General features: G+C 66.3%; 4 protein-coding genes across 4 annotated transcripts; 2 read left to right on the forward strand and 2 right to left on the reverse strand.

Annotated features, from left to right (window-relative positions):
* Positions 1 to 80: 80 nt before the first annotated feature.
* Positions 81 to 4352, forward strand: CHLRE_13g562501v5 (uncharacterized protein). The gene is made up of 8 exons (XM_043069199.1): positions 81 to 175; positions 316 to 652; positions 1084 to 1240; positions 1589 to 1731; positions 2010 to 2200; positions 2444 to 2528; positions 2751 to 2938; positions 3140 to 4352. The coding sequence occupies exons 1-8, from the start codon at positions 113 to 115 to the stop codon at positions 3326 to 3328; spliced, it is 1353 nt and encodes a 450-aa protein (XP_042917174.1). The 5' UTR covers positions 81 to 112; the 3' UTR covers positions 3329 to 4352.
* A 407-nt stretch (positions 4353 to 4759) lies between these two features.
* CHLRE_13g562526v5 (uncharacterized protein) lies at positions 4760 to 9870 on the reverse strand. Its single transcript, XM_043069200.1, has 9 exons — positions 9605 to 9870; positions 8908 to 9464; positions 8577 to 8644; positions 8036 to 8370; positions 7607 to 7731; positions 7132 to 7377; positions 6827 to 6887; positions 6517 to 6560; positions 4760 to 6200 (listed from the first exon to the last, which is right to left on the reverse strand). Exons 1-9 carry the CDS (start codon positions 9668 to 9670, stop codon positions 5774 to 5776), a joined length of 1929 nt encoding a protein of 642 aa, XP_042917175.1. The 5' UTR covers positions 9671 to 9870; the 3' UTR covers positions 4760 to 5773.
* A 150-nt stretch (positions 9871 to 10020) lies between these two features.
* Positions 10021 to 16722, forward strand: CHLRE_13g562550v5 (uncharacterized protein). The gene is made up of 10 exons (XM_043069201.1): positions 10021 to 10416; positions 10604 to 10645; positions 10892 to 10957; positions 11360 to 11473; positions 11802 to 11945; positions 12247 to 12423; positions 12700 to 12997; positions 13839 to 13975; positions 14173 to 14232; positions 15616 to 16722. The coding sequence occupies exons 1-10, from the start codon at positions 10219 to 10221 to the stop codon at positions 15991 to 15993; spliced, it is 1614 nt and encodes a 537-aa protein (XP_042917176.1). The 5' UTR covers positions 10021 to 10218; the 3' UTR covers positions 15994 to 16722.
* A 318-nt stretch (positions 16723 to 17040) lies between these two features.
* On the reverse strand, positions 17041 to 24250 carry CHLRE_13g562650v5 (uncharacterized protein). Its single transcript, XM_043069202.1, has 3 exons — positions 23585 to 24250; positions 21089 to 23417; positions 17041 to 20852 (listed from the first exon to the last, which is right to left on the reverse strand). The coding sequence occupies exons 1-3, from the start codon at positions 23957 to 23959 to the stop codon at positions 18886 to 18888; spliced, it is 4671 nt and encodes a 1556-aa protein (XP_042917177.1). The 5' UTR covers positions 23960 to 24250; the 3' UTR covers positions 17041 to 18885.
* Between the last annotated feature and the right edge of the window lie 206 nt (positions 24251 to 24456).

Below are 24456 nucleotides of genomic sequence, written 5' to 3' on the forward strand. Positions count from 1 at the left end.
GCGCGTTCAATGTCAAGAATGAATCCAATCATTGCTTGCCCACCCTCGGTTTCAACCCATATTATACATTAAGTTAGCAGGTTTACTAAGCTACTTGAAAATTAAGTTACGGATGCAGTCCATTCTCGGAATAGCTGCCCGCACGGGCCGGCTCGCATCGTTATGCGCCGGAAACGTGAGGAAAGACTGTAGAGACCTTATTTGCGTGTCGAATTGACTGGGGGCATCGGGTTTGCTCGCCCGAACGCGGCGCGGCGTCCATCGCTTGACGCGCCTCGTCCCATCATACGTGTGTCCGTTTGCGCCCGCACACAGGCCACACCGCAGGTGGTTTCGAGCATCACCGGCTCGAACCTGGCTGTCTGGACATGGACAGCTGCGGCACGTGAGCAGCAGTGGCCTGTCAGGCCCGGCGCGGCCGGCAACTGGACCGTTGGCAGTACCGCTGCGCGGTCCCTGGCCTCCAGCACCGGGGCGGCGGCGGCGGCGGGGGCAGGTCCTGGCGCCGGCTCGGGCGCCGCCGGCTCAGTGTCGGGTTCGAGCGATGGCAAGCCGGTGCGGCTGACGCAGCTGTCGCACGGGGGCGGCTGCGGCTGCAAGATCGCTCCGGCCAAGCTGCAGGAGATCCTCAAGGGCGTGCAGCTGGACTTCGGTGAGGGGGCAGGATTGATGAGGGGGAGGCAGTGTTGGGCCAGGATTGTGGGCGATGACCGGGGCAGGGCCGGCAAAGCGTATAGCACGTTCCTAGGATCATAGATAGCCCGGTGTGAGACCTGGGAGACCAGCCGCTGGCCATGGCGGCGGCGACTGCGGCTGCGGCGGCAGTGCCCTCCCACCGCTGGGCCTGCCGCCACCGGCTGGTTGCGCACAGACCCACCACCACGTGTGCACACGGTACCTCCTCGCAGCCCCACCCGCCGCCGCTCACAGCCACTGTCACTTCCCATTCCTGCACTCACAACCCGCTTCAGCACTCAGCCCGAACCCCCTCTCTTTGCCTCTTCCCTCTCCCACCCATCTGCCACCCACACCCACCTGTCCAAATACACACGCACACGCATGCCTCTCCTTCCTGCGCCCCAGGCTCCCCTGACCTGCTTGTGGGCGCCTCCACCTCGGACGACGCGGCCGTGTACCGCCTGAGCCCCGACCTGGCGCTCATCCTCACCACCGACTTCTTCATGCCCATCGTGGACGACCCGCGGGACTTCGGCCGGGTGGCGGCCGCCAACGCCATCAGGTGGGGAGGGGGAGTGCAGGGGTAGACAGGTACTTGTGACAGCGCGGGTGGGGAGCAGGAGGAGGCTGAGGGGCAGGAATGCATGGTAGGCACGTGGAAGAGCGGGGAGGTGGGGTGCTGCCTCCTGTGCACTTGTGGGCAGGGCAACGGACTGCCACTGGGTATGTTTCGCGGGGCTTGGCAATGCATTGCACGCGCACCCGCACCCGCACCCGCACCCACACCCACATCCGCTGCATCCGTCACCCCACCTCCTCCAACTCCCCTCCTCCAACCCACCCCACGCCACCTGCCTACTTCGCTACACTTGTTTGTACCATGTTTGCAACCCACCTGCCTGCCCTGCAGTGACGTGTACGCCATGGGTGGGCGGCCGCTGCTGGCCCTGAGCGTGTTGGGCATGCCCGTCAACAAGCTGCCCGCAGCAGTCATCAGCGAGATAGTGGCGGGCGGGGCGGACGTCTGCAGGCAGGCCGGCATTCCGCTGGCGGGTGGGTGCGGGGCGGCCCGCGCTGGGGTGGGGTGCGCGGCGGGCCTGGCGCCTGGGGCCTTATCGTCAGGCGGCCGGGGAGAGGGAGGGGAGGGGAGGGGGAGAGAATGCGTAGTATGTGGTGCCAGTCCCAACACGCTCGGCCCCATACCCCATACCCACCACCCCCGAAATGGCGGGTACCCCCATCGCGAACACGGCCTCCCCCCGCTTACCCCAACCTGCCCCACCCCTCCCTGCCTCTCCCCCTTCTCTCCCCCTCTCCCCACAACAACACAGGCGGCCACTCCATTGACTCCCCTGAGCCCATCTTCGGCCTGGTGGTGGCGGGCGCCGCGCACCCCTCCGCCATCCGCGCCAACAGCACGGGTCGGGCGGGCGACGTGCTGCTGCTGACCAAGCCGCTGGGGGTGGGCGCCATGACCACAGCCATCAAGAAGGGGCTGCTGGACGAGGCGGGGTACAAGCAGGTGAGGGGGGGGCAGGGGGTGGGTGGGTGAGGGGAGAGCGAGGTGGCGGCGGCTTGCATGAACGCGCACTCGCTTGTTGTGAGCACACACGGTTGCTGACTGGCCACGACGACATGTCGCGTCCCGCCGCACCGTCAGCACCTGGACTATCCCGCCACACCGTCACCACCGCCTTTTCCCAACTCGTCACCACCTGGACCGCCCCCCCCACCCCGCCCCCGCCTCATCCCTCCTCCCCTCCAGGTGATCGGCACCATGACTCAGCTCAACACGGTGGGCACTGCACTGGGGCAGGACCCCCGCGTGCACGCCATCACAGACGTGACAGGTGGGGTGAGGGGGGCGCGCCTGCCCCTGTGTGCTGTCGCGCCTTTGCCCCCGGGTACCTGTCCCCGGCTACCTGCCTCTACCCCACTGTTACACAGCCCCCCTTGCTTGATTCTACGCCTCCATCTCCGACCTACTCCTGATTTTCTCCTAGGCAAGATAAAACAACACCCGTCTTCGCCCTCACCTCACCCGCACCTCCCCCTTATCCTCCCCCCCTCAGGCTTCGGGCTGCTGGGCCACCTGCTGGAGGTGTGCCGCGGCAGTGGGCTGGCGGCGCGGGTGGCGGCGGGCGCGGTGCCGGTCATGGCGCCCGCACTGGCGCTGGCGCAGCGGGGCGTGTTCCCCGGGGCCGTGGAGCGCAACTGGGACAGCTACGGAGCCGCGGTGGCGGTGGAGCAGGGGGTAGAGGTGGGGCGGGCGGGGGGAAGGGGGGGGTGATTGGGAGAGGGCGACAGCAGTGTTGTGACACCCCTGCGGCTGTACTGGGCCCTGTCTTACTTATTTCCCTGTCTTGTTCGTTTCTCGCTTCCCTGCACACCGCCATCGCTTTATGCACTCCTCCCTCCCTCCCCGCTCCTCCCCCCCTTCCTCCTCCCCCGCCCCCTCCAGTCCTGGCGTCGTGACCTGCTGGTAGACCCGCAGACCAGCGGCGGACTGCTGCTGGCCGTGGAGCCGGGCGCGGCGGAGGAGCTGCTGGCGGCGGTGCGGGCGGCGGGCTTCAGCCAGGCGGCGGCGGTGGGGCGGCTGGAGGCGCCGGGGGCGGCGGCGGCGGCGGGCACTGTGGTGCTGCAGCCGTAGAGGGGAGGGAGGAGGAGCAGGAGGAGGCCGTATGTGCGCAATGGACATGGATGAGGAGGCCGTGTTTTTGTGCGTGTGTGCGTGTGTGGGGGGGGGGAGGGTGTTTAAAGCCGTTCATGTGGAGGACGGAGTGGTAAAATCACAAGAGGGAGGTGCCGACGGGTTGGGTGCCGAGGGGTTGTTGTTATTGTTGTTGCACCATGCCCATGAGGACTGCGAGTCGGCAGGTGGTAGTCATTTCCACACCCGACTAAACCGAGGGGGTTGTTTTTGACCGCTCCCAGTAAAAGGGCATGAGGGGGAGAGGGACTGTGTAAGTGAGTGTATGTGTGTGTTTTAGTAACAACAAAAGTATGTGTGTGTGCATGCGGCTGCTGATGCCGTGGTACTGCCCCCGGGGTGTGTGAGTGTGCGGCGGTGCAGGTCGGTCAGCTCGTGGGGTCCGCCTGGAGGCATGCAGGGATTGGGCATGGCCACTCATGTGTGCGTGTTGTGTGTGCAGAGAGGCTGAGGGCGAGAGAGGGAGGTGTCGGGACTCGGCAGCAGTAATGGGGAGTGATGCCAAAGTCTGGCGGGTGGCAGTGCTCTTGGGAGTCCCCCGTGGGAGTCCCCGGGGGCGGCTGGCACTGCTCTTTGCTGATGGGGGGCGGGTCACAGTGTCCCACACCAGGCAGACGTGTCCGCGTGTTGAACAAGACGGCACGAGAATCACATGCCAGTATTTGTGTGTTGAACAGAACACAACTGAAGTAGGCCCGCCCAAGCTGTCATCTATCTGTGAGTTGGGGGCAGCCACTAGCAGGTCACGTCGCAAGGGCTGGGGGCAGGGGAGGGAGGGGCAGGGGAGCGAGGGGCAGGGAACAGGTGAGAACACACTAACACAGGGGGAGCGCGGATCACCGTGGACGGGCATAGGGGTGAGGAGAGGGGTAGAGAGCATGAGGATGTGTGGAGGTACGGAGCTTGAGCCCCAAGAGGCCGCGTTCTCGGTGGCTGTCCGGGAGATGATATAATCTCAAAAGCTGCGGCCTCACACATTGCACCAACGTGGCGTGGCGGCACAGCCCACGTTTCCCCTTGAAAGGGAGAGCCACCTTCCTTGAAAGGGAGCGGGCAACGCCGGCCAAGTTGAGAAGGAGAGCAGCGCGCAGAGTGAGACCTGCCAGTGTCTGGTTTGGGGTCTTTGCTGGCGAGCATAGCGTGGCGCGGAACTCATTACTGCCGCCTGCAAGCCCACTCCGCCTTCCGCTCTGGTCTACGTACGCATTAGTTCCGCAACACTCGTCAATGCTTGGTTTGTTGCCGGCTGTGCCTGTGCTTGATAGCGGGACGCGGCTGGACACATGTCAGGCGGTAGGCCCACGCGGTGTGCCGGTGCCTGTACAAAACGCCGGGAGAGCTGATTTCAAAACCTTTGGCCTCAGACATCGCACCAACACTCGTTTACAAGCACATGTACACACACGACCGGGGCGCGTTCATTGCCACCATCAGCGGGCCCCGTCAGTCAATGCAAACGCCCGGGCCCCTCAACTGCCACACATCCCCGCGCCAAACTGTCAACGAAATTCCTTCTGCTTGCATTCAATCACATGCTCCTGTATCACACGACACCCGACGCTCTCACTACCACTTGCGCAGGAGATGCCCGCTCGCGTCACACCTTCAGAACAAACACACAAACAAGAAAAGAAACGGCGATTGGCCAGGCTGCTTGACTGCCACTCCACTTTGTTGATTGCCTCACTGACTCGTCAAGTACCGCAACTTACCGCTGATGCTCAGGGCTGGCGCTAGGGGCCTGGGCCGTGCCACAGCCCCAGCCGCGGCCCCCCAAACTCCACACCACCACACACACACACACCCTTGATTCACCACCGCCACCACCAGCCCCCGGTGCTACCGCCACACAGCCATCCACACGGGTACCCACACCACAACACACATCTGCATGTAGCAATGCACACCAGCCCACTCGTGGAGCGCAGGGCCCAAACACACCGCTGCCTTTGGAGCAAGGAGCAAAACCTCAAAATAAGACACTGCGCAGCCAGGCGGCACCCTGCCTGGTTGGGAACTGGGGCCGCCCCCGGAATTAAAAAGCTCATCAAAATTGCTGTACCGTATGCCTTGCCCAGTGTTGCAATGACGACACCTCGCTCTCGCTCTCTCGCTGTGTATGTGTATGTGTGCTTGCGTACTATAGTTGATTGCGAGCATTGATGCATGGGGGCATAACTCAAATGCTCCAACCGGCGACGCAGCACGGAGTTGCGCACGCTGCTCACGCACCCCTGCTCCCACAGGACAAAAAGCTGAAACCTTGCCTGCCAGAACAACTTTAACACCCCCCCCCGGCCCCTGATATGTGTCCCATCATGTGTTTTATTCTCCAGCCTCACCAAACACGCGGCACGCGCGGCGCGGCGCCCCCGCCTACCCGCCTCACCCCTCATGGCTCTTGTGACCGCTCGGCTCCTCACGCACACGCGCCACCCTCTCCAACTCCCGCTCCCGCCCTCCTACATCCCCTGCCTCTCCTGCCCCCTCCGCCTCCGCCTGTCCCTCCCCGTGCCCCTCCGCCTTCCTCTTGTCCGCCTCCGCCGCCAGCTCCCTGGCCGCCGCCTCCTGCCGCAGCCGGTGCACCTCCCGCTCCTTGGCCGCCGCCTTGCGCCGCCGCATCACCTCGGCCCGCCGCTCCATGCTCCGCCGCAGACCCAGGCGCTGGTAAGCGCTCATGAGGCACTGCGCCGCAAACCCGCCCGCCAGCGGCGCCGCCAGGTTGCCGGTTAGTATGAATGCGCCGCCCGCCGCCGCCACCTGGTACACCTCGCGGACACCCTCCAGCAGCCACACCAGCGCGCCTTGCACACTGCAGAGGGGGGGGGGGCGAGGTGGGGACGAGGTGTGAACTATTAGGCTCGGGGGCGCAGGGCGAGGTGGGGGCGGGTTCCGGGCATGTGGTAATGGGCAGTGGCGAGGGTGAGGGATAAGGGGGCCCGGTGCTGCACAGACCCCTAAGCGGATTTAGGGCCAGAGGCACATGGGCTCTGGGCTCAGGACCGCTAGACGGAAGGTGAGTGGAGGACAAGCCGCCGCTACCCACAGCACCAGCAGGGCCACGCCCCCCCCCCCCCGCCGGCTGCCAGCCCTCTCTCGCCCCAGGCGCTCTGTGCCCACCCGCTCACCCGACACTACTGGCGAAGTTGGTTTGCAGCGCCTCTATCCGCGCCTGGGGGCAAGAGGCAGCAGGCGGCAGCAGCAGGCAGGCAGGTATATTAGGAGGAGGCAGGATGAAGGGGAGAGTGGAGCGTCAGCTGCGGCTCTGGAGGTGCGCCAATGCGCTTAAGCCCCACCCGGCTACTCGCGCATACACCCACACCCATCACGTACACACACAACACTGGACCCCACATCTTGGTTGAGTTGGCTTAGGAATGAACACCCCCCCCCCACACACACATGTCCGCACACACACACGAACACGCCTGCCCGCACCTGCTGCTCCTGGCGCTGCCGCACCTCCTCCGCCGTCATGTGGGTGCCCAGCCGCTGCCGCCTGGGCGCAAGGAGAGGGGGAGAGGGGGAGGGGCGTCAGAGCCTGCGGCGCACAAGGCCGCTTGCCCCCTCGCCTCGGGCGCAGCCGCGCCTGCGTATGTCCCAGGTGTGTGCACCCGTGTTGCCATCCACACGCCGTCGGCCCACTCCCCAGTCCCCTTCCCTCTCACTCCCCCCAGCAGTCCACCAACCACCCCGCCAGCACCCCCCCCCCAGCACCCCCCCTCGCCTCCCCCCCCCCTTACTTGAGCTGCTGCTCCAGCGCCTCCCGCTGCGCCGCCTGCACCGCCTGCAGCCGCCCCGCCAGACTGGCCTCACGCCAGGCGCGGCCCGCGAACACGCCCACCCCGGCCGCACAGCCCAGGAACAGCGCCGTCCACATGGCTGCAGCGCCCGTCTCCACCTCCCACACCCCGCCGCCGCCGCCCCCCGGCAGGCCCAGCACCAGGGTGTCGTCCGCACCCGCCTCGTAGAAGCGGTCGCGCAGCCACCTGGCAGCCACACCAGGAGGGGAGGGGGGCAGGCGACAGGGAACGTTGACGTGTTGCGGTGAGCGCATTGCATATACATATATATACACACACACACACACAGACGCACACGTGCACGCACATCTCCCCATACCCTGTAGGCCAGGCGCTCCAAGCCCCCGGGCACCCAATCGCACACGCGCTAGCTCGCAGGCCGACCCCCACCCCACTCCCCCTCTGCCGCCCCCACCTGCCGGCCAGTGTGAGCAGCACTGCGCGGTACAGCATTTCGTCCGCCGCCACCGCCACACAGATGACCGCCAGCTCCTGGAGCGGAGTCAGGCGGGCGCCGGGGTTGTTGCGCACAGACGTCTCCTGAGGGGGGGAGGGGGGCCCAGCCGTGCATGGGGGGAACTGAATGAGTACATTACTAGGATGAAGTGCCGACGAGGGGGGGATTTGCCCGAGCCCAATAATGTAGGTGGGGGGCGAGCAGCGGGGGCGACAGGGAGTGGTGGGCTACCGGGTGGCGGGTGTGTAGCCACGATCGCCTGCCGCCGGAAAGACCTGATTCCAAGTCGAGGCCAAGGCCACAGCATGGCAACCAAGGGGACACGCGCAATCCCCCTTCGAGCTCTCTGACTCACCCCCGCCCCCCGCCCCCCCCCCCCGCCCCCACCTGCATCAGCTCCAGCGCCATGCGCAGTCGCTGCATGGCCGCCCACAGCGGACTGGGCTCCGCATCGGCAGTGCTACTGCCACTGCCGCCACTGCTGCCGCTACTGCCGCTGGTGCTAGCGCCGGCGCCGCTGTGCGCCCGCCCCGCCTCCTCCTCCTCCGCTGCTGACAGCTCCGCCGCGGCCGCCGTGGCCGCCAGCAGTCGGGCGGCCTCGCCCACCGCGGCCGCAGCGGATTCCTCCTCAGCGGCAGTGCTGGCGCCGCCGCCGCTGTCACTGCGCGCCGCGGCACTGCCCCCCGTAGACCCCTTGGCGCCCTGCAGAGCTTTGCGCTCCGCTGCAGGAGCAGGCACAGCAGCACAGGCGGAACTGATCAGCCGGGGAGCAGCCCCAGCCACCGCCGCCCCCACAACATCCCTCCCTGACGCCGCCCTTCCCTCAGCGCACACGGAGCCTCCCCCCTTTTCCAAACATCCTTGCAACCCCCCCTCCTCGCCTCCCGCCCCCATCGGCTATCCCGCCCTCCCCCTCCCCCCTCCGCACCTGCCAGCGCCTGTGGGTCCACGAACAGCCGCACCAGCTGCTTGGCGTCCTCCTCACGCCGCGTGCTCCTGCAGGGCGAGGGGCAGTCGCGTGTATGTGCGTGTGCGTGGACGTGTGCTTCAATATGGCGGGCTCGCAGGCGCGGTGTGGCCGATCCCAGGTGGGCATGTCCAGCTGCCAGGGCCCCCACCAGGCCCCTGCAGTAGCCTCATTCCAACCACCCCACAACCGACCGCGGGTCCCCCTCCCCCGGAACCCTACAACCCCCCTAAAACCCATACCACCACCACCACCACCCCTGCCCTCCCAGCCACACCACGCACACACTCACCAGTCGGGCAGCCCCACCAGCGCGTCCAGCGCCAGTGCGGGCGCCATCAGCGCCAGCCCCAGACCCACGTCCCCCGCCTCCCACCGCACACCGCCCGGACCGAACGCCGGCACGCCCGTGATCGCGCCCAGCACCACCGCCGCAGTGCCGTAGATGCCGCCGTACTGCACCAGCAGCACAAGCCAGTACCGCAGCCGCAGCCCGTCCACGCCGCCACCGGGGGGGCTGCTGCCGCCGGGGCCGCCAGGGCCGCCTGCGCCGGTGGGGCTGCCACCTGGGCCGCTGCTGCTGGGGCCGCCCCGCGCGAAGCCGGGTTTGGCGGGGCTGAGGCTGGGGCCGCGAGAGCCGGCGGGCGCCACCTCGTGCTCCTGGGGCGAGTCGGCGGTGCCCCGGCCTGGGCCCGAGCTGGTAGAGGTGGAGGTGGAGGTGGTGGGGGAGTCGCGGGCGGGGGAGTCGGGATCGGCCGCGAGCGGCACGTCCGTGGCCTTGCCGGCCCGAGAAGCCACAAATACCGGCACGAGGCGTGGCCGCGTCACTGCGCGCTGCAGCGCTGAGCCCTGCGCCCAATTCAGAGGCATCCATGCTTTTAGTGTCAAGAAGCGGCTTAACTGTGGCGAACAAGCCATACTTCTTGGCGCTGCGCTGGGCCAGACCGGACTTGGAGATGGACACCAGCTCCTTGCTTGCTCTCACGTACCTGGCATCCGCCAGCGAAGCGCGGTTGCTCAAAGGCTCGCCTAAGTCTAAGACTGCGCGCTTCCATCCTCTCTCCTCAAACGCGGTGTTGCGCGAACGTGTGAGGGGACGACGTGTCAAACTTCCACTGTTTCCACAGCCAGGTTTGATCTGATTCGTATTCGCGTGCACTAGATGTATCTAAAAACACTGAGCACGACGCTGCTGGGGGCCCGTGAGGTGTTTTAGACTATATTCTTGCAACCGGTCAAACAGCAGTATCACAGTGACTATTTTAATCGCTACATGCACATGTGCAAGCGGAGGAGCGAAAGGTGTGGCGAGAGGCCCTCGACCGCAGCATGTGCCCTAAATTCGCTAGGGGATGCAGAGATTGCAGCAGGGATTTCAGACTGCCTGCCCCGTGCAAAGGAACGTAATATACAAGACCTTCCAGCTTCAGCGTGTTATTTTGCGAGGGCGGACGAAGTCTTTTGAGGCTGACGAATCGACTTCTTGCACAGCTCCCGGAAGTCCGTTGAGCCTTGCCTTGTGGCAATTGCCTCCACAAGTCTCGTCGAAGGCGTCTGCGGCCAAGAAGAAGGCAGTTGTCCGCGCGACTGAATGAACCGAAGAATGCTTCTCAGCTCCGGGAGACACTTGCTGGCCAGCGCTGGGCTGCTGGCAACCTTCGAAGGCGTGAGGTTGCAGGCATTAACAGGCATTGCCCGCTCGCTGTCAAGCGCGGCAGCTGCGTCGCCCAGCGAGGCCTCCGACAAGCTGCATGTGTGCGTCGTCGGCTCCGGCCCGGCAGGCTTCTACACCGTTGACAGGGTGAGATCTACTGTCACGACGCATGGGCACAAGAAGTGCGTCAGCTTGCTCAGAGAAGCGCCGGGACCTCCTGTTTCGGAAGCGGCGCTCTTGTGCACCCCCGTGCGGCACCCCAACCGCTGCCAACCGCTGCAACCGAATGCATGCTCCAGACTCCCGCGCCGGCCTCCGTTCCTCCCTGACGCAGCTGCTGAAGCGCTACGGCGACAAGGTGCACGTGTCCATCCTGGTGAGGGGGACGGGGATTGGGGGCCCACGGATACCAATAGGACCACCGTACGAATCTGCATGTTCGTACCCAAATGGCAGTACAGGTCTGGTTTGCAATCTGCGGCCGCCTTTGCGCGCCCGGCCCGGCCTAGCAGTCTGTTGCCACTGCACTGCCTGACTCTGCCTCCGCAAGCCGTGCCACGCGCATACCCTGCTGACGCCACACATGCACCCGGGCGCTCACTGCCTCGCCCGCACCCCACAGGACCGGCTGCCCACCCCCTTCGGCCTGGTGCGCTCGGGTGTGGCGCCCGACCACCAGGACACCAAGGTGCGCCGCCTGTGGGGCCTGTGTGGGGGTAGGTGGGGTGGGTGGGCGGGGGGATGTGGGGGGGGTGCGGGGGGCGCAGGTTGAAATGGCGGCGCGGACGGCGGCGGCAAAAGGTGCAGCCGCATGCGTCAAGCCATGGTGGTGCTGGGCGAGTGGGATACCGTGATGGAGTGGCGTGGGGCAGTCGAAATCAGTCTCTTTATGCGCTGTACTGGACTGGAGTGGTGGGAGATGTGGCTGTGGGTGTCTCCTTGGTCTGAGTCCGAAGCGCAATGCCGATCTGCTGCATTCACTGATAGCAGCTACGCCGGCGCGTGCCTTCGCTCCTGCTGTCTCCATCCCTCCCACACTCCCGCCACGCACACTCCCGCCACGCACACTCCCGCCTGCCGCGCCCTTCAGAATGTGATCAACCAGTTCGGGGCGCTGGCCGGCGACCCGCGTGTGTCGTTCTTCGGCAATGTGCTGGTGGGCCGGGACGTGGCGCTGCAGGAGCTGAGGCAGCTGCACCACGCGGTGAGGCTAGGCGGGGCGCTGGGTGGGGGCAGGGGCAGGAGCAGGGGCACTGCAGTGGCGTGTGCGGACCCGGGGGCAACACCGTGACGCCTTCCACACGCAAGAGGCCTGGGGGGAAGCCTAGGAAGGACATGGAAGGCAGGCTCTGGAGTCTGGGGGTGGATAAATGATAGCGACTGCCCCTGCCCTGCCATCGCGGCCATGTCCACACCGCATGCACTGTGCCTGACACACATACACACACACGCACACACCCTGTCTCGTGCCCTTACCCCACCCCTGGACCATGTTTCCCCTGTGGTCCCTGCTTTCCCCGCTCCGCCCCCAGGTGGTTCTGGCCTACGGCGCCGAGAGCGACCGGCGCCTGGGTGTGCCCGGCGAGGAGGGGCCGGGCGTGCTGAGCGCGCGCGAGTTCGTGTGGTGGTACAACGGCCACCCGGACGCACGCCACCTGCCCGTCGACCTGTCACAGGTGACTGCGGGGGCTGGGGAGCTGAGGGTAGCAGGTGGCGGGGACGCAGCGGCTGGGATGGGGGTGGAGCGGGATTGTTGTGATGGGGTTGAGTGCCCCCGCACCCAACATGAAACACGGTATGCCAAGGCGCATCCATCATAAACCTTGGGGTGTGGTGGGCCTGTGGGGCTGGGGTGGCATTGTGCTGGTGGGGCGTGTGTTAAAGTCACAAGGAAAACGAAGCGCAAGACAGTATGTGTGTGTTTATGTGTGCGGGTGCCCCACGCTCATCCCCCTCCTCGCGACCCCGCGTGCACAGGTGGAGTCAGTAGCCATCTGCGGCATCGGCAATGTGGCTCTGGACTGCGCACGTGCGCTGCTGGCGCCCGCCGCCCGCTTCCAGCCCACAGACATGGCGGGTCACGCGCTGCGGCAGCTGGCGGGCGGCAGTGCGGTGCGGCGGGTGCATCTGGTGGCCAGGCGGGGGCCCGTGCAGGTGAGGGGGCCGGGGACAGGGGGGGCTCGTGTGCGTGTGCGACTGTGCATGTGCGTGTAAATATGGTATGTGTGTGTACGGTTTGTTTGGGGGCACTTGCAAAGAGTAAACGCGGACAACGTGTCAATGTGCCACTGGGGCAGGAACGGGAAACAGAATCCCTCTCACGCACACGGAAGGCAAACGCCCTCCTCCTCTCTCCCCGTTGGGACCATTCGTGGGTCGTATAGCCTCCCCTCCCGCTTCCTTCCCCCCCTCCCCTCGCCTGCCCCCCAGGCCGCCTGCACGCCCAAGGAGCTCAAGGAGCTGCTGACCGAGTGCGGCGTCACCGCCGCCACCTCCGCCCCAGACCAGCTGGACGTGTCGGCGGCGGACGCGGCGGAGATGAAGGCCACGCGCCTCAAGCGCCGCGTGCACGAGCTGGTCAGCAAGGCCGTGGCGGACGGGGCCAAGCAGCAGCAGCAGGCGGCTGCAGGGGGCGGCAGCGGTCCGTGCGGTGTGCGCGAGCTGGTGTTTGATTTCTACCGCAACCCGGTGGAGGTGGTGCGGGGCGGACCCGGCGGCGCAGTGAGCGGTGGGTTGGGGCGGGGGCTGCGGGGGAGGAGGAAGAGGCGGAGAGGAATAATGCATATACGACACGCACACGACCCTCCCAGCGCCGGCTTTTGTGAATGCGGCCATGCCTTGCTCAGACGCCCTTCTGTACCTACCGTCCTGGACTGCCGTACGCCTCCAATGTCCTCTCCAAACACACATGCGTTTCGTTGTGCAAACACACACATACACACATTTGCCATCATGCATGCGCCCATGCCGTCCCCCGCCTGTTTACTTGCTCGTGGTCGCCCACCCTCCGTCTCTTTCCCAAATCGCGCAACCCCTAGTATAGTTAATTGGGCTGGGACTGGGCTGCGTGTTTGCTCTTGCTCGTCGCGCGCCGCCGCGCTAACATGTTCCTTCGCTCTTGTTTGTGACACTCTCCTGCTGCCGCCCTGTGCTCTGTTGTTTCCTTATTCGCTCGTAGGTGAGCATTTCATCGAGGATTGGGCGGGAGCTTGGACTTAGCGGCCAGGAGTGGCGACGCGGAGCTAGGAATCGTAGGAGTGCCTGGGCCTCACGGTACCGTGAGCACATGCATGGGTTTGCACCCTTGAGAGCGTGTGGACGCTAATCCCCCCTCGAGGTTAGAGTAGCGGGGGTTGCGCGATTTGCGGTTGGTAAGACCGGCGGCTCACCGCAGCAGGTATGCGAGGTAACTTCAGGTAACATCCGTAAACCGTCGCTTTGCTGCATCGCATACACTGTCTTTGCGCAATGTTATCCTTGTGCTCTTCAACACACACACACACACACACACACACACACACACACACACACACACACACACACACACACACACACCTCCCGCCCCCAAGGCCTCAAGGTTGAGCGCACGGTGGTGCAGCCGGGGCCGGGCGGCGGCGCCCCGGTGGCGGTGGGCAGCGGCGAGTTCAGTGTGCTGCCCTGCCAGCTGGTGCTCAAGAGCATCGGGTACAAGAGCCTGCCGTTGGAGGTGAGGGGGAGGGAGGGGGGCGTGTGGAGGGGGGGCAGCTCAAGCGGGGATTAGTATGTGGTGTTTAAAGAACGACACGCGTGGTGTCACTTGGGCCCCCGCCCACTTCTTGGACTCCGCACACCTCCAACCCGCTTTCCTCCAGTCGTACTGCCAACACCACTGCACATCCCCTGCCCTCCCACCCCTACCTGCAGGGTGTGGCGTTCGACAGCCGGCGCGGGGTGGTGCCCAACCTGGAGGGCCGCGTGCTCAAGGTGCGGATGGGGGGGCGGGGGGTTGTAAATACCAGCCCGAACTAAACCAAACCAAGCTAAAACGCGCGGAGCACGGGTAGAGGCGTCAGTTGCAAATGATAATACTTATGGTCAGGACCGCAAGCCCATACATGGGTACCGTTCTCCATATGCACTAGTCATTGCCGTCGATACTTGATACCATATCAACCATGTAAAAAGCTTCAGGAGGGGCGAAATGCGCAGCGTCACGAAGAATTGGAATGTCCGCACTTTTGGCCGCAATGACTCCTCGCACGTTGTTGAGTAGCATGTCATAATCCCGTAATACTGTTGATATATTTGGCCTCAATCCGTGACCCTTACTCGCAAGGAGCAGGAACTTTACCCATGCGCTCGGCCAGTTCTGCCTTGACAGCGTAAACTCGGTCGGGACACCATATTTTACCAATCCAGCTTTCATATCTACTTTCTCATTGAACAACGCCTGATTCTATTTCATTAGTTTTCCTGAAAGCTCCAAGACGAGCCCAACTCACATTGAATCACCGGTCGCCCGGCATTAAAACACTTACCTCCTTACATCCAACGGCTAGATTACGCCTTAATTGATGCATAATGATAGCAGTCTAGTAGTCGAGCGCGTGTTGACAGAGGAGCCGGGCTTGGGCGCCATTGAGGAAAAGTCAACCCAGGAAGCGGTCCAGACCCTTCTGAAAGGACTGATAGAAAGCTTGTAACTTATAGAGTGGTTCTATTTCTTTCGTTGTCAGAGATATCGGAGTTTGTCGCAATCGATGCTTGAATGTCGCAAAGCTAGTCCCTTGGGGTCATCTGGAGAAATAGAATTGATAATGTGTCTAACAGGAAAAGTCCTGCATCACTCCTGCTCTATGACAAGCTCGGATACAGAACCTGGTGGCGCAACCGGGAACACATCGCGAGAGCGCATTTTGACCTGGGAATGTGTCATATTAGGATATAGTCGCTAACTAACTAATTGCATACACATACGCTGCAAACTCTGCAATTTTGCCCGAAAAGCGCGAGGACGGTACGGCGCCCCCTCCCCCGGTCCCCTTGCGGTCCTGACTTATGGGATGGGGGCCGAGGCGTCGCGGAGCAGCAGTGCACGGGTGGGGGGGGGGGGGGCTGGCCGCTGAGGTGCGAGGCGGCGGAAGGAGACGTGGATAGAGATCAGTTGGTGTTTGGGCTTGACCTGACGAGGAGTCCGCAGTCACGTGTGTGCATGTGGTTTCCCCCGGGTCACCAAACCAGGCCCAATGCTGTACCTTAGCCAGTGGGGAGGGTCACCCATGACTCCAGGCACATGACCGAGCCCGACGGCCCTCCTCCGCGCCCCACCTCCCCACCACCCCTTCGCCGCCGCCTGCTCGCTCTCAGGCTGTGCCGGACGCCAAGGCCCTCGCCGCCGCTGCGCCCGCCGCCGCCGCGGACCTGGACTCGGGGCTGTACGTGGTGGGCTGGCTGAAGCGCGGCCCCACCGGCATCATCGGCACCAACCTGGTGGACGCCGAGGAGACTGCGGGCAGCCTGCTGGCGGACGCCCCCGCGCTGCTGCAGGCACATGGCGCGGCCGCGGGCGGCAGGCAGGGGCTGGCGGGGCTGGCGGCGCTGCTGCAGTCGCGGCGTGTGCGGGCGGTGGAGTGGGGGCGCTGGCGGGTGCTGGACGAGGCGGAGGTGGCGGCGGGCCGGGCGGAGGGGCGGGTGCGGGAGAAGGTGACGGAGGTGGCGGACATGCTCAGCATATGTGGCGTGTGAGCAGGCAGGCAGGCGGGCAGGGAGCGAGGGGGGCTCAGGGGTGGAGCAGGTGCTGCCGGTATGTCGCCCCGGCTGGCTGTAGTGCTTGTTCATGCGGGTGGCCATGCGGGCATGGCGCACGGAGCTGCGGAAATGCACTTGAACGTATGGACTTGCTTGTGATGCTTGTGACATGCATGCGTACCGTATGCGCGCGTGGCGTGAAGCCGGGTGGGGTGCGTTCAAAATGACACGAGGCACAGGCAGCAGGGCAAGCAGTGCTCCTTACCTTCGCTGTGGCGGATTCTATGTGTGTGTGTGTGTGTGTGTGTGTTAGTTACAAGGTGGTGCGCACGATCGTTGCGTGACTTCCTGCCTCGTGAACATCGGAGGCCTGGGCCGGGGTGACCCTGAGAACGCCAACACTTGATGACTCCTCTCCGGCATGAATGTGTCCACACAGAGAGTCAGAAGTATGTCCATTTGAGTATTGCTGCCACACGCGCACCCTCATTTCTGGTGCCCTGTTCGATGCAGCCGTCGTGCGTTGGTGAGACGAGCGGCCCTTGCGGCTCGGTTAGTCTCGTTGCATGTATCAGGAATGCACACTTCCCATCCTGTAACACACACATACCGCTGATGTCACGCCAATCTTTCGGCTTGCGCGTGACGCCGCCTGACCGGTGCTGCGCCCTGGTCGGAGGGATAGCTGGCTGCCAGGGCTCCTATCTTAATGTCTCCAGACATTAATTGGCCATTTTGGCCGTTTCCTAGACATTCCTCCCGGGGGCTAATGTCTGGGGCGAGACTTTGTTGGCCCGGGTTTGGGGCGGGTTTTGTCCCAATTCCTATGCAGAAGCCCCCAAACCGCCATGTGCCCAGACAAAAGACGGCGGCCACCGGGCCGTTTTTGTCTGGAGCTAGACATTACCCCAAAAACAAGATACGACCCCTGCTGGCTGCGAACGGCATGCACACGTGCCAACCAGGCAGCCACCGCTCTCCTGTGGCGAGGCTCTTGCCCAATACCTGCCGGCGTATGGTATTGCCCGCGCACCGATTAGACACTGGCCTCGATGTTTACATGCGTGCGTCGCTCCACTGCCGCACGTGACAGCCCGTCGTTACGACGCCGCCGCCCACACCAGCTCATGGCTCGTGACGGCGTCGTGCCACCAGCCCTCCCGGTGCCGCTGCGCCTGGACTCGGGACTCCGGGCCATACCTGCCCGCCTGGCGACGCCTGAACACGGATGCGCCTCCTGTTGCAGCCAGCCCCGCAAGCCCGCACACACTCTCCTGCGACCCAACTGCTCCATGCTGCCTACACTAACCTCTCCTAGATACCCGCGCATATTTCCGGGAAGCCTTGCAAGCGCCTTACCGCTTTTGGTCTCTCATACGCACGTCTTCTGTCGTGACGTCTAAATGCTTTTCCATCCTAGTAGGTCCGCTACGCCGCCATCGCCAGGCAGCCCAACACGCCCCGTTTGGCCCCGGCACCCACCAGCACCCTCTGACGCACTCGTGTGGGGCACCCGGGCACCATTGCGCCGGACCCGTGCTGCCAGCCGCCGCGCCGCAGTGCCCCGCCGGGCACACCAAACCCAGGCGGAAACAACCGCGTCCACGCGACCGCCCCCACGCCCCGGCACACACACCACTCAGCACCAGCCCCCTCCGCTCCCGTCGCCAGGGACCGGGCACGACAGACCTCGGCGCCCTGGCGACTGTTGCGACCGCGCACACGAGCACGGCAGCGCAACCCCGAGTCCATCCCCGGCGCAGCATTCTACGTGGGTCCGAGCCGCGCCGCACACTCAAAGAATAGCTTGTTTGCGCACCCCACACACATAGCTGTAGTACCGGCATGCGAACCGACCGACCAAATACCCATCACGCACCATCTGGGAGGATTGAGAGGGCTGCCTCTGACTCTCTTAGCTAGTACCGTCGACGCAAATGATCGACTGGAGCCATCGGCCTCATTCTGAGGTGAACATTTATCAGCCTACCACTGTCAACAACAATTACCGACTGTAGTTTTGCCGCTTCTACAAACCAACAGCAAAGAGATTGAACAATGTACCGACAGACAGCGCCCCTACTGCCTATGCGCGGCGTATCTGTGTCAACCACTACCGCTAACCCCTGCTCCAAATCACCAACACCACCCACCAGCACCACAGAGCAAGCATCCAGTGGTGTTGAGGGGACCGGCCACGACAAAGCCAAGCCCCCCCATACCCGCGTGACGCCACCGCAGCCGCCAACTGGTGTCCATGCCTCCTACCTCGCCTCTACTCCTGCCGCGTGTCTCTGCCCGCACTCGCGCGCGTTCCTCCTCCCGCGCCGGGATGCCGGGCCGCCGCTCCCTTTCCCTTCCAGAGGCAACACTGCAGCGCGCCCTCCCCCCCCTCCATGCAGCCGTGGTCATCACCCCACAGCCCCGCTGCACATCAAGCACAAGCCAGCCACCGCCAAGACTCAGCTAGCCGGATACACACATGCCACCGACATCATCACTGCATCGCTCGCTCCCGTGGTCCGTAGATAGTGTCCAAATACCATTACCAGCATTCTGCACAAGAGCACCTTTCAACACCCGCGATCCGGTCCACAGCAGCAGAGCCGCAAGCCCAGCCCCGGCGGCAGAGGTGGCTGCAGCACAGGAAACCGCAGCACACCCACCTGCCGGCACACCAGCTTCCACTCCAGCACACACCAATGAGCCGCTGCTACCTGCCGCCAGGTCCGCCATTTCAATTCTCAGGGCGCATGCACAAAAGTGCGCCTCATGTATGGACGTGAGACGTTTTCATCATGTGTCTGTTCAGCTTGATGAGGACACAGTACTGCTTATTCCAGGTGTTGTTCAACGTGCGACCGGTGCCCCGCCGCCGCCCCAGGTCGTCTACCAGAAGCCGCCATGCAGGGGCACCGAGCCGCGCGCAAGCCCGCCACCGCCGCCGCCGCCACCGCCCCGCCGAAAGCCGCCACCCGTCCCGCGACTGCCGCCGCCATGGCCACCGCGAGACCCACTGCCGCCGCTGGCCCCGCCACCTGACGGCGCTCCGTTACCCAAGCCGCTCGCCTGCTGGGGCGCGCGAGACCAGTCACCGCCACCGCCACCGCCTGGTCCAGCTGCCGACGTGGACGTAGCCCTGCCGCCCGCACCCGCACCCGCACAGGCGCCCGCACCCGCACAGGCGCCCGCAGTTGCCGCGTGCGGTGGCTGAGGCATGAAGCCGGCCCCGGCCCCGGGCGCCGAGGCCGCGAGCTGCTGAGAGGACAGCCCGCCGCCGCCGCCGCCGATGCCGCCGCCACTGACCCCGAGGCCGGCATAGCCGCTGAGCAGCAGCTCACTCGGGCCGCCCACTCCAGTCGCCGACCAGCCGCCACCGGCTCCGCCAGTGGAGGCGGAGTCAGGCTGCACGCCGCCACCGAACGACAGCGCGCCGCCCACGCCGCGGTACTGGGACTGGTGCTGGTGCTGCAGTGGCAGGGCAGGCGCCTGCTGCGGGCCCGCGCCGCCGGCCGCCGCCGCCGAGGGCAGCAGGTTGCGGCGGAATTGCGAGTGGGCGTGCAGGTGGGGGTCGAAGCTGTGCGGCTGGAAGGGAGGCGAGGGCGCGGGCCGCTCGCCCAGGCTGAAGCGGCCGCCGCCAGCGCCATCGCCCTGCTGCTGCAGCAGCTGCTGCCGCTGGTGCTGGTGCAGCGGCAGGTGCTGGTGCAGGTGGGCGGCGGCGTAGCTGGGCGCCTGCAGGCTGTGCGACAGGCCCTGGGACCCAGCGGGCCCGGGGGGGGCGGCGACACCATACTCGCCGCCCCCCAGCCCACCGCCCAGCTGCCCCTGCCCCTGCGCAAACAACAGCGCGTGCATGTGCATGTTGTGCATGTGGCTCTGCCGGCCCAGGCTCTGGCTGAAGCCAGGACCACTGATGCCGCCGCCGCCGCTGCCGTCAGCTCCACCTCCGCCAGCACCCGGGCCCGCCGCGCCGCCGGTGCTGCCGATGGGCCCGAAGCCACCTGCCGGCGGCGGAACCACAGTGCCCGCGCCGCCCAGGCTGTGCCCGAAGCTCAGGCTGAGGCCCAGATGGCCGCCGCCGCCCTTGCCGCCGGCCAGGCCGCCAAAGCCGCCGCCGCCCAGCGTGCCCAGGCCGCCGCCGGCGAAGCTGCTGGCCAGGCCGCCGAATCCGCCTGTGCCGGTGCCGGCGGCGGCATCGTCCTCGTCGTCATTCTCCAGCAGCTGCAGGATCATGGGCTCGAAATCCAGTGGATCCAGCTCGCCGCTGTCCAGATCCACATCGCCACCTCCGCCTCCGCGGCTGGCGGACACCAGCGGGTCAAAGTCCAGCGGCCCCAGTGGCCCCATGCCGCCGTCGGAGCTGCCCCGGCCCAGCCGCAGCAGCGCACCAGCCGGCGGCGGCCGCGGCTCGGAGGCCGAGGCTGCGGCGGGCGCCAGCGGCGCAGCGCCGCCCGCCGACAGCGCCACAGGGCCTAGCTGGTGCTGCTGGTGTTGCTGATGCTGCTGCTGGTCAGGCTGCGTGAACTGTTGCTGGCTGGGGAAATGCTGGTGCTGCGGGAAGTGCTGGTGCTGTTGCTGGAGGTGGAGGTGCTGCTCCGCGGCGCGGGCGGCGCCCAGGCGGGAGGCGCTGCGCCGCTGCGCCTCCGCCTCCAGTGCTGCCTCCACCTCAGCCGCCATCGCAAGGCCCGCCGCGCCGCCGCCGCTCGGCCGCCAGGAGCCCTGGGCGGCGGCAGTGGCTGCACTGGGCGCCAGGCCCGGTGGCGGCGCGCCCGACTGCGCTGCCGCTGCTGCCGCTGCTGCCGCCATGACCATGTGCGCGATGGGGCTGTCCGAGCAGGCCGCATCTGCCAGGGCGCCTGGTGTCGAGAGCGCCGCACATGCAGGCAGGCAGGAGCGGCAGTGTCAGTCATACATGAGAGCGCGGCGAGCCAAGCAAGGCGCCGGAGCACGAACAACAGGGCACCCAGATGCACCCTGCCGCCCTTCCATCCCCCTCTCCCCGTCTTGCATGGACCCCTGCACTCGTCTTGCACGCGCGGCTAACCCCCTCCCTCCCCCCTCCCTCCCCTGCCCCCCCCACACCCACACCCACCTGGTACCGCACTGCCAATGAGCTGCTGCAGCAGCTGCTGAGGGCTGTGCATGGGCAGCGGCAGCGCACACGCCGATGCCGCAGCGGCCGGGGGCGGAGGCGGCGCCGCGGCCGCTGCGGCCACCTGCGAGTGCAGCAGCGACTGCAGCAGCTGCTGCTGTTGCTGCTGGGCCTGGGCCTGAGCCCGCTGCTGTTGCTGCTGATGGAGCGGGTGCGACTGGGGATAGGCGGAGGCCGCGGCCGCGACAGAGCCGGAGCCGGCGCCGCCAAAGCCCGCCGCGCGCCCATTCGCGTGCGCCTGCTGCTGCTGGCCGTTGTGCGAGATGTGGTAGTTGTTGTGCACATGCCCGTGCTGAGGCTGGCCCGTGTGGCTGCGATCCGCAGGCGGCGGCGGCGGCGGCGCCTGCTGCTGCTGTTGTTGCTGCTGGTGGTGGTGCGGGCGCGGCGAGGCGTAGCCGCTGCCCTCGCCACTGCCCGCGCCGTAGGCGTACTTGGACAGGGCTGAGTCCAGTGCACTGGCAGTGCCGGCGGCGCTCTGGTGGTGGCGCCGGAGGCCGTTGCCGGAGGCTGCACTGCTGGCGGCACCATGACCGGCCTGCGGGTGGTGCACGTGAGAGGCGCCGCCGTTGGCATATCCGTTCCCGGAGCCGTGCGGAGGCAGGGGGCTGGCAGCACCGCCCGCGGACGCGGAGTGCGGGTGCGGGTGTGGGTGCCGCATGGACGGGGGCGCCGACACACTGTGCGGGCTGGGGCCGTGCAGGCCCATCTGCCCGACGTGCTGCTGTGCTTGCTGCCGGGGGCCGCCGGAGCGGGCGCCCTGCGCTCCCTCGTGCTGCCCCTGTGCTGGGGGAGGCGGCGGCGGCGGGGGCTGGTGATGAGCCGGGTGGCCGCGGCCGCCGTGCCCCTGCCCCTGCCCGTGCCCCTGCCCCAGCGGGCCACCGGCAGCACCCAGCTGCTGCTGAGCACTGCCAGCCGCTGGCCCATGTGCCGCCGCGCCCACTGCGCTTGCCGATGGACCGCCGCGGGAGTTGCGGCTCAGAGGCGCGCCCCCGCCCCCGCCCCCGCCCTGCTGTGACTGTGATCCCAGAGGCGGCGGCGGCGGCGGCGGTGGTGGCGGTGGCGGCTGCTGTGCTAGTCGCCCTTGAGAGGCTGGCGGCGGCGGGGGCGGTGCCTGCACACCGTGTGACCCCGCCTGCCGGCCGCCCGCCGAAGCCGTCGCCGCCCGCTGCATCCCCATCGGCCCGCCACTGGCTGCCTGCACGTGCCTGCCTGCGCCGGGCGCTAGCCCAGGAGGCGGCGGGGGCGGCGGCGGCGGAGGCGGGGCGCAGCAGGCCACCGCATGCTCGTCCTCGCCCGCCGCCTCCGCCTCGCCCACACCCTCGCCTTCGCCCTCGCCCCGACCCACATCGGCCAGCTCCCCCAGCGCCGCCTCCACCAGCACCGACTCGCAGGAGGAGCAGGCCGAGGCGGCGGAGGACGCAGTGGCGCTGGCGCTGGCGCTGCTGGCAGTGTCAGCGGGCGCACCGCCTCCGCCTCCGCCAGACGCGCACACGTCCTCTGCGAGCGCGACTTCCACGTCGGACGCCGCAGAAGCCGCGCGTGCAGACACCGCAGCGCCTCCGCCTCCACCGTCACAGTCCCCGGCATCGCTGCAGACCACACGGACGACCAGCTCCGCGGGAGCGGACTTGGCGTCCTTGAGCTTGAGCGATCCCACCGGCGCCACCGCTGCGTCGCCATGCACTGCCGCCGCCGCCGCCGTCTGGTCCGACTCCGCACGAGAGTCAGCCCCCGCGGACCCAGCCGCCGCCGCCGCCGCCGCCGCATGGGCACCCTCCTTCACCGCCGCCGTCATGCGCGCCGCACCACGACCACCGGCTCCGCTGGCGGGACCCGCGGCCTGATGCGACCCCAGCTCCGTCGACTGCGCCGCCTGCAGCGCCGCCTGCTGCTGGTGCTTGCTCTGTTTCCGGCGGCGCGACTGGGGCTGCGGCTGCTGCCCCTGCTGCTGCTTCTCCAGCTCGGCCACTGCGTCGTGCAGCAGCTCCGCCGCGGCCTTCTTGCCTGCCACGCCGCCATCCAGCGCGCCCTCCCCATGCGCCCCGTGCGCCCGGACCTTGCCGCCCGAGTGAGGCGGTGCCAGGTCCGCCGGTCCGGCACCGGTGCGGCCGGCTGCGGCTGCGGCTGCGGCTGGCTCGCTGGGCGGCGAGGTGGCCCCGGGGGAGGCTGAGGAGCCGCCGCTGGGGTCGTCCGCGTCCGCGTCGCCCTCGTGCAGCAGCGCGCTGTGGCAGTCCGTGCACACGCGCACGCCCAGAGTGCGACAGCCCACCTGTGTGTTTGTGGCCAAGGAGCGGCGTCAGAACTTGCCGTGGACGTACGGCCTGTGCCCGTGCCCTTACTCCCGGCATTCTTACCCCTGGCACCAAGGGACCACCCACGCACAGGTCGCGCAGCCCGCTTACGTGTACTGGAACGTCCAGGCTCGTAGCCGCTCACCTGAAGTTTGTTGTTCAAGGAGTTTGCGATGGCGTCGAGGTCGCCAGGTGATGGGAACCCGTCCAGAGTGATAAAGCCATAGCCCTTATTCTTCAGGCTATTTTGAGGGATGACGCTGCATTTTGAAACCTGAATGACGAGGTGCGGATGCATTTTTAGCTGCGTGGTGATGAGGCTTTCCACCTCCTCCTTCGGCAGGCGCGGAGGGATGCGGTTGATGAAGAGGTGATGGTGGCTGGTATCTGGTTCGGCATGCACTGCTGCCGCGGGGCTGTGCGGGCTGCCCGGTGCCGACTCCAAGGTCGACTGGTCGACCGGCGCCGGGGCCACCAGCGACGACGCCAAGACGCCGCCAGCTACGTCGCTCACGCCCATAGCTCCTGCTTGTGTTATGTAATACGTTTCTGGGAGGCCGGCCAGTCACAGCTCCTCGTGCTGGCTGGCCGAGCCTCCCACTACTTGCCCTCTTGGAGCTGAAGGCTCATAGCGGAGCCCGCGCGAACGCGGGTCCGCATACAAACAGGTCCTGGGCAAGGTTTGAAAGCAAAATGAGGTCGCAGCTCCAGCGCGGGCAGACGTTTCCCTGACAACAGTTTATGATGAAGAACGAGCTCGGTTTGCTGGAGCACAGTGCTGTAAATGTCTTACGATAAGCGTCCTAATTTCGCATCGTTCTGTAAATTCAGTTGCGCTTCTGGCACGGCCTTCCGCTGTGGGAGGTTGCACCCATGGGGCCCTTTGATTCAAGCACCGCGCAGCTCGTGTGCCCTCAAGGCTTAATGTCATTAAGATCGGGCCATGTAGTAAAGGCGCCCTCATGTCGCCGTGGTCGCTGGCGATGCGAGAAACGGGGAGCCAAGATGTGCCCGTCC

Source organism: Chlamydomonas reinhardtii, chromosome 13 (assembly GCF_000002595.2).
Source record: "Chlamydomonas reinhardtii strain CC-503 cw92 mt+ chromosome 13, whole genome shotgun sequence".
NCBI classification, from domain to species: domain Eukaryota; kingdom Viridiplantae; phylum Chlorophyta; class Chlorophyceae; order Chlamydomonadales; family Chlamydomonadaceae; genus Chlamydomonas; species Chlamydomonas reinhardtii.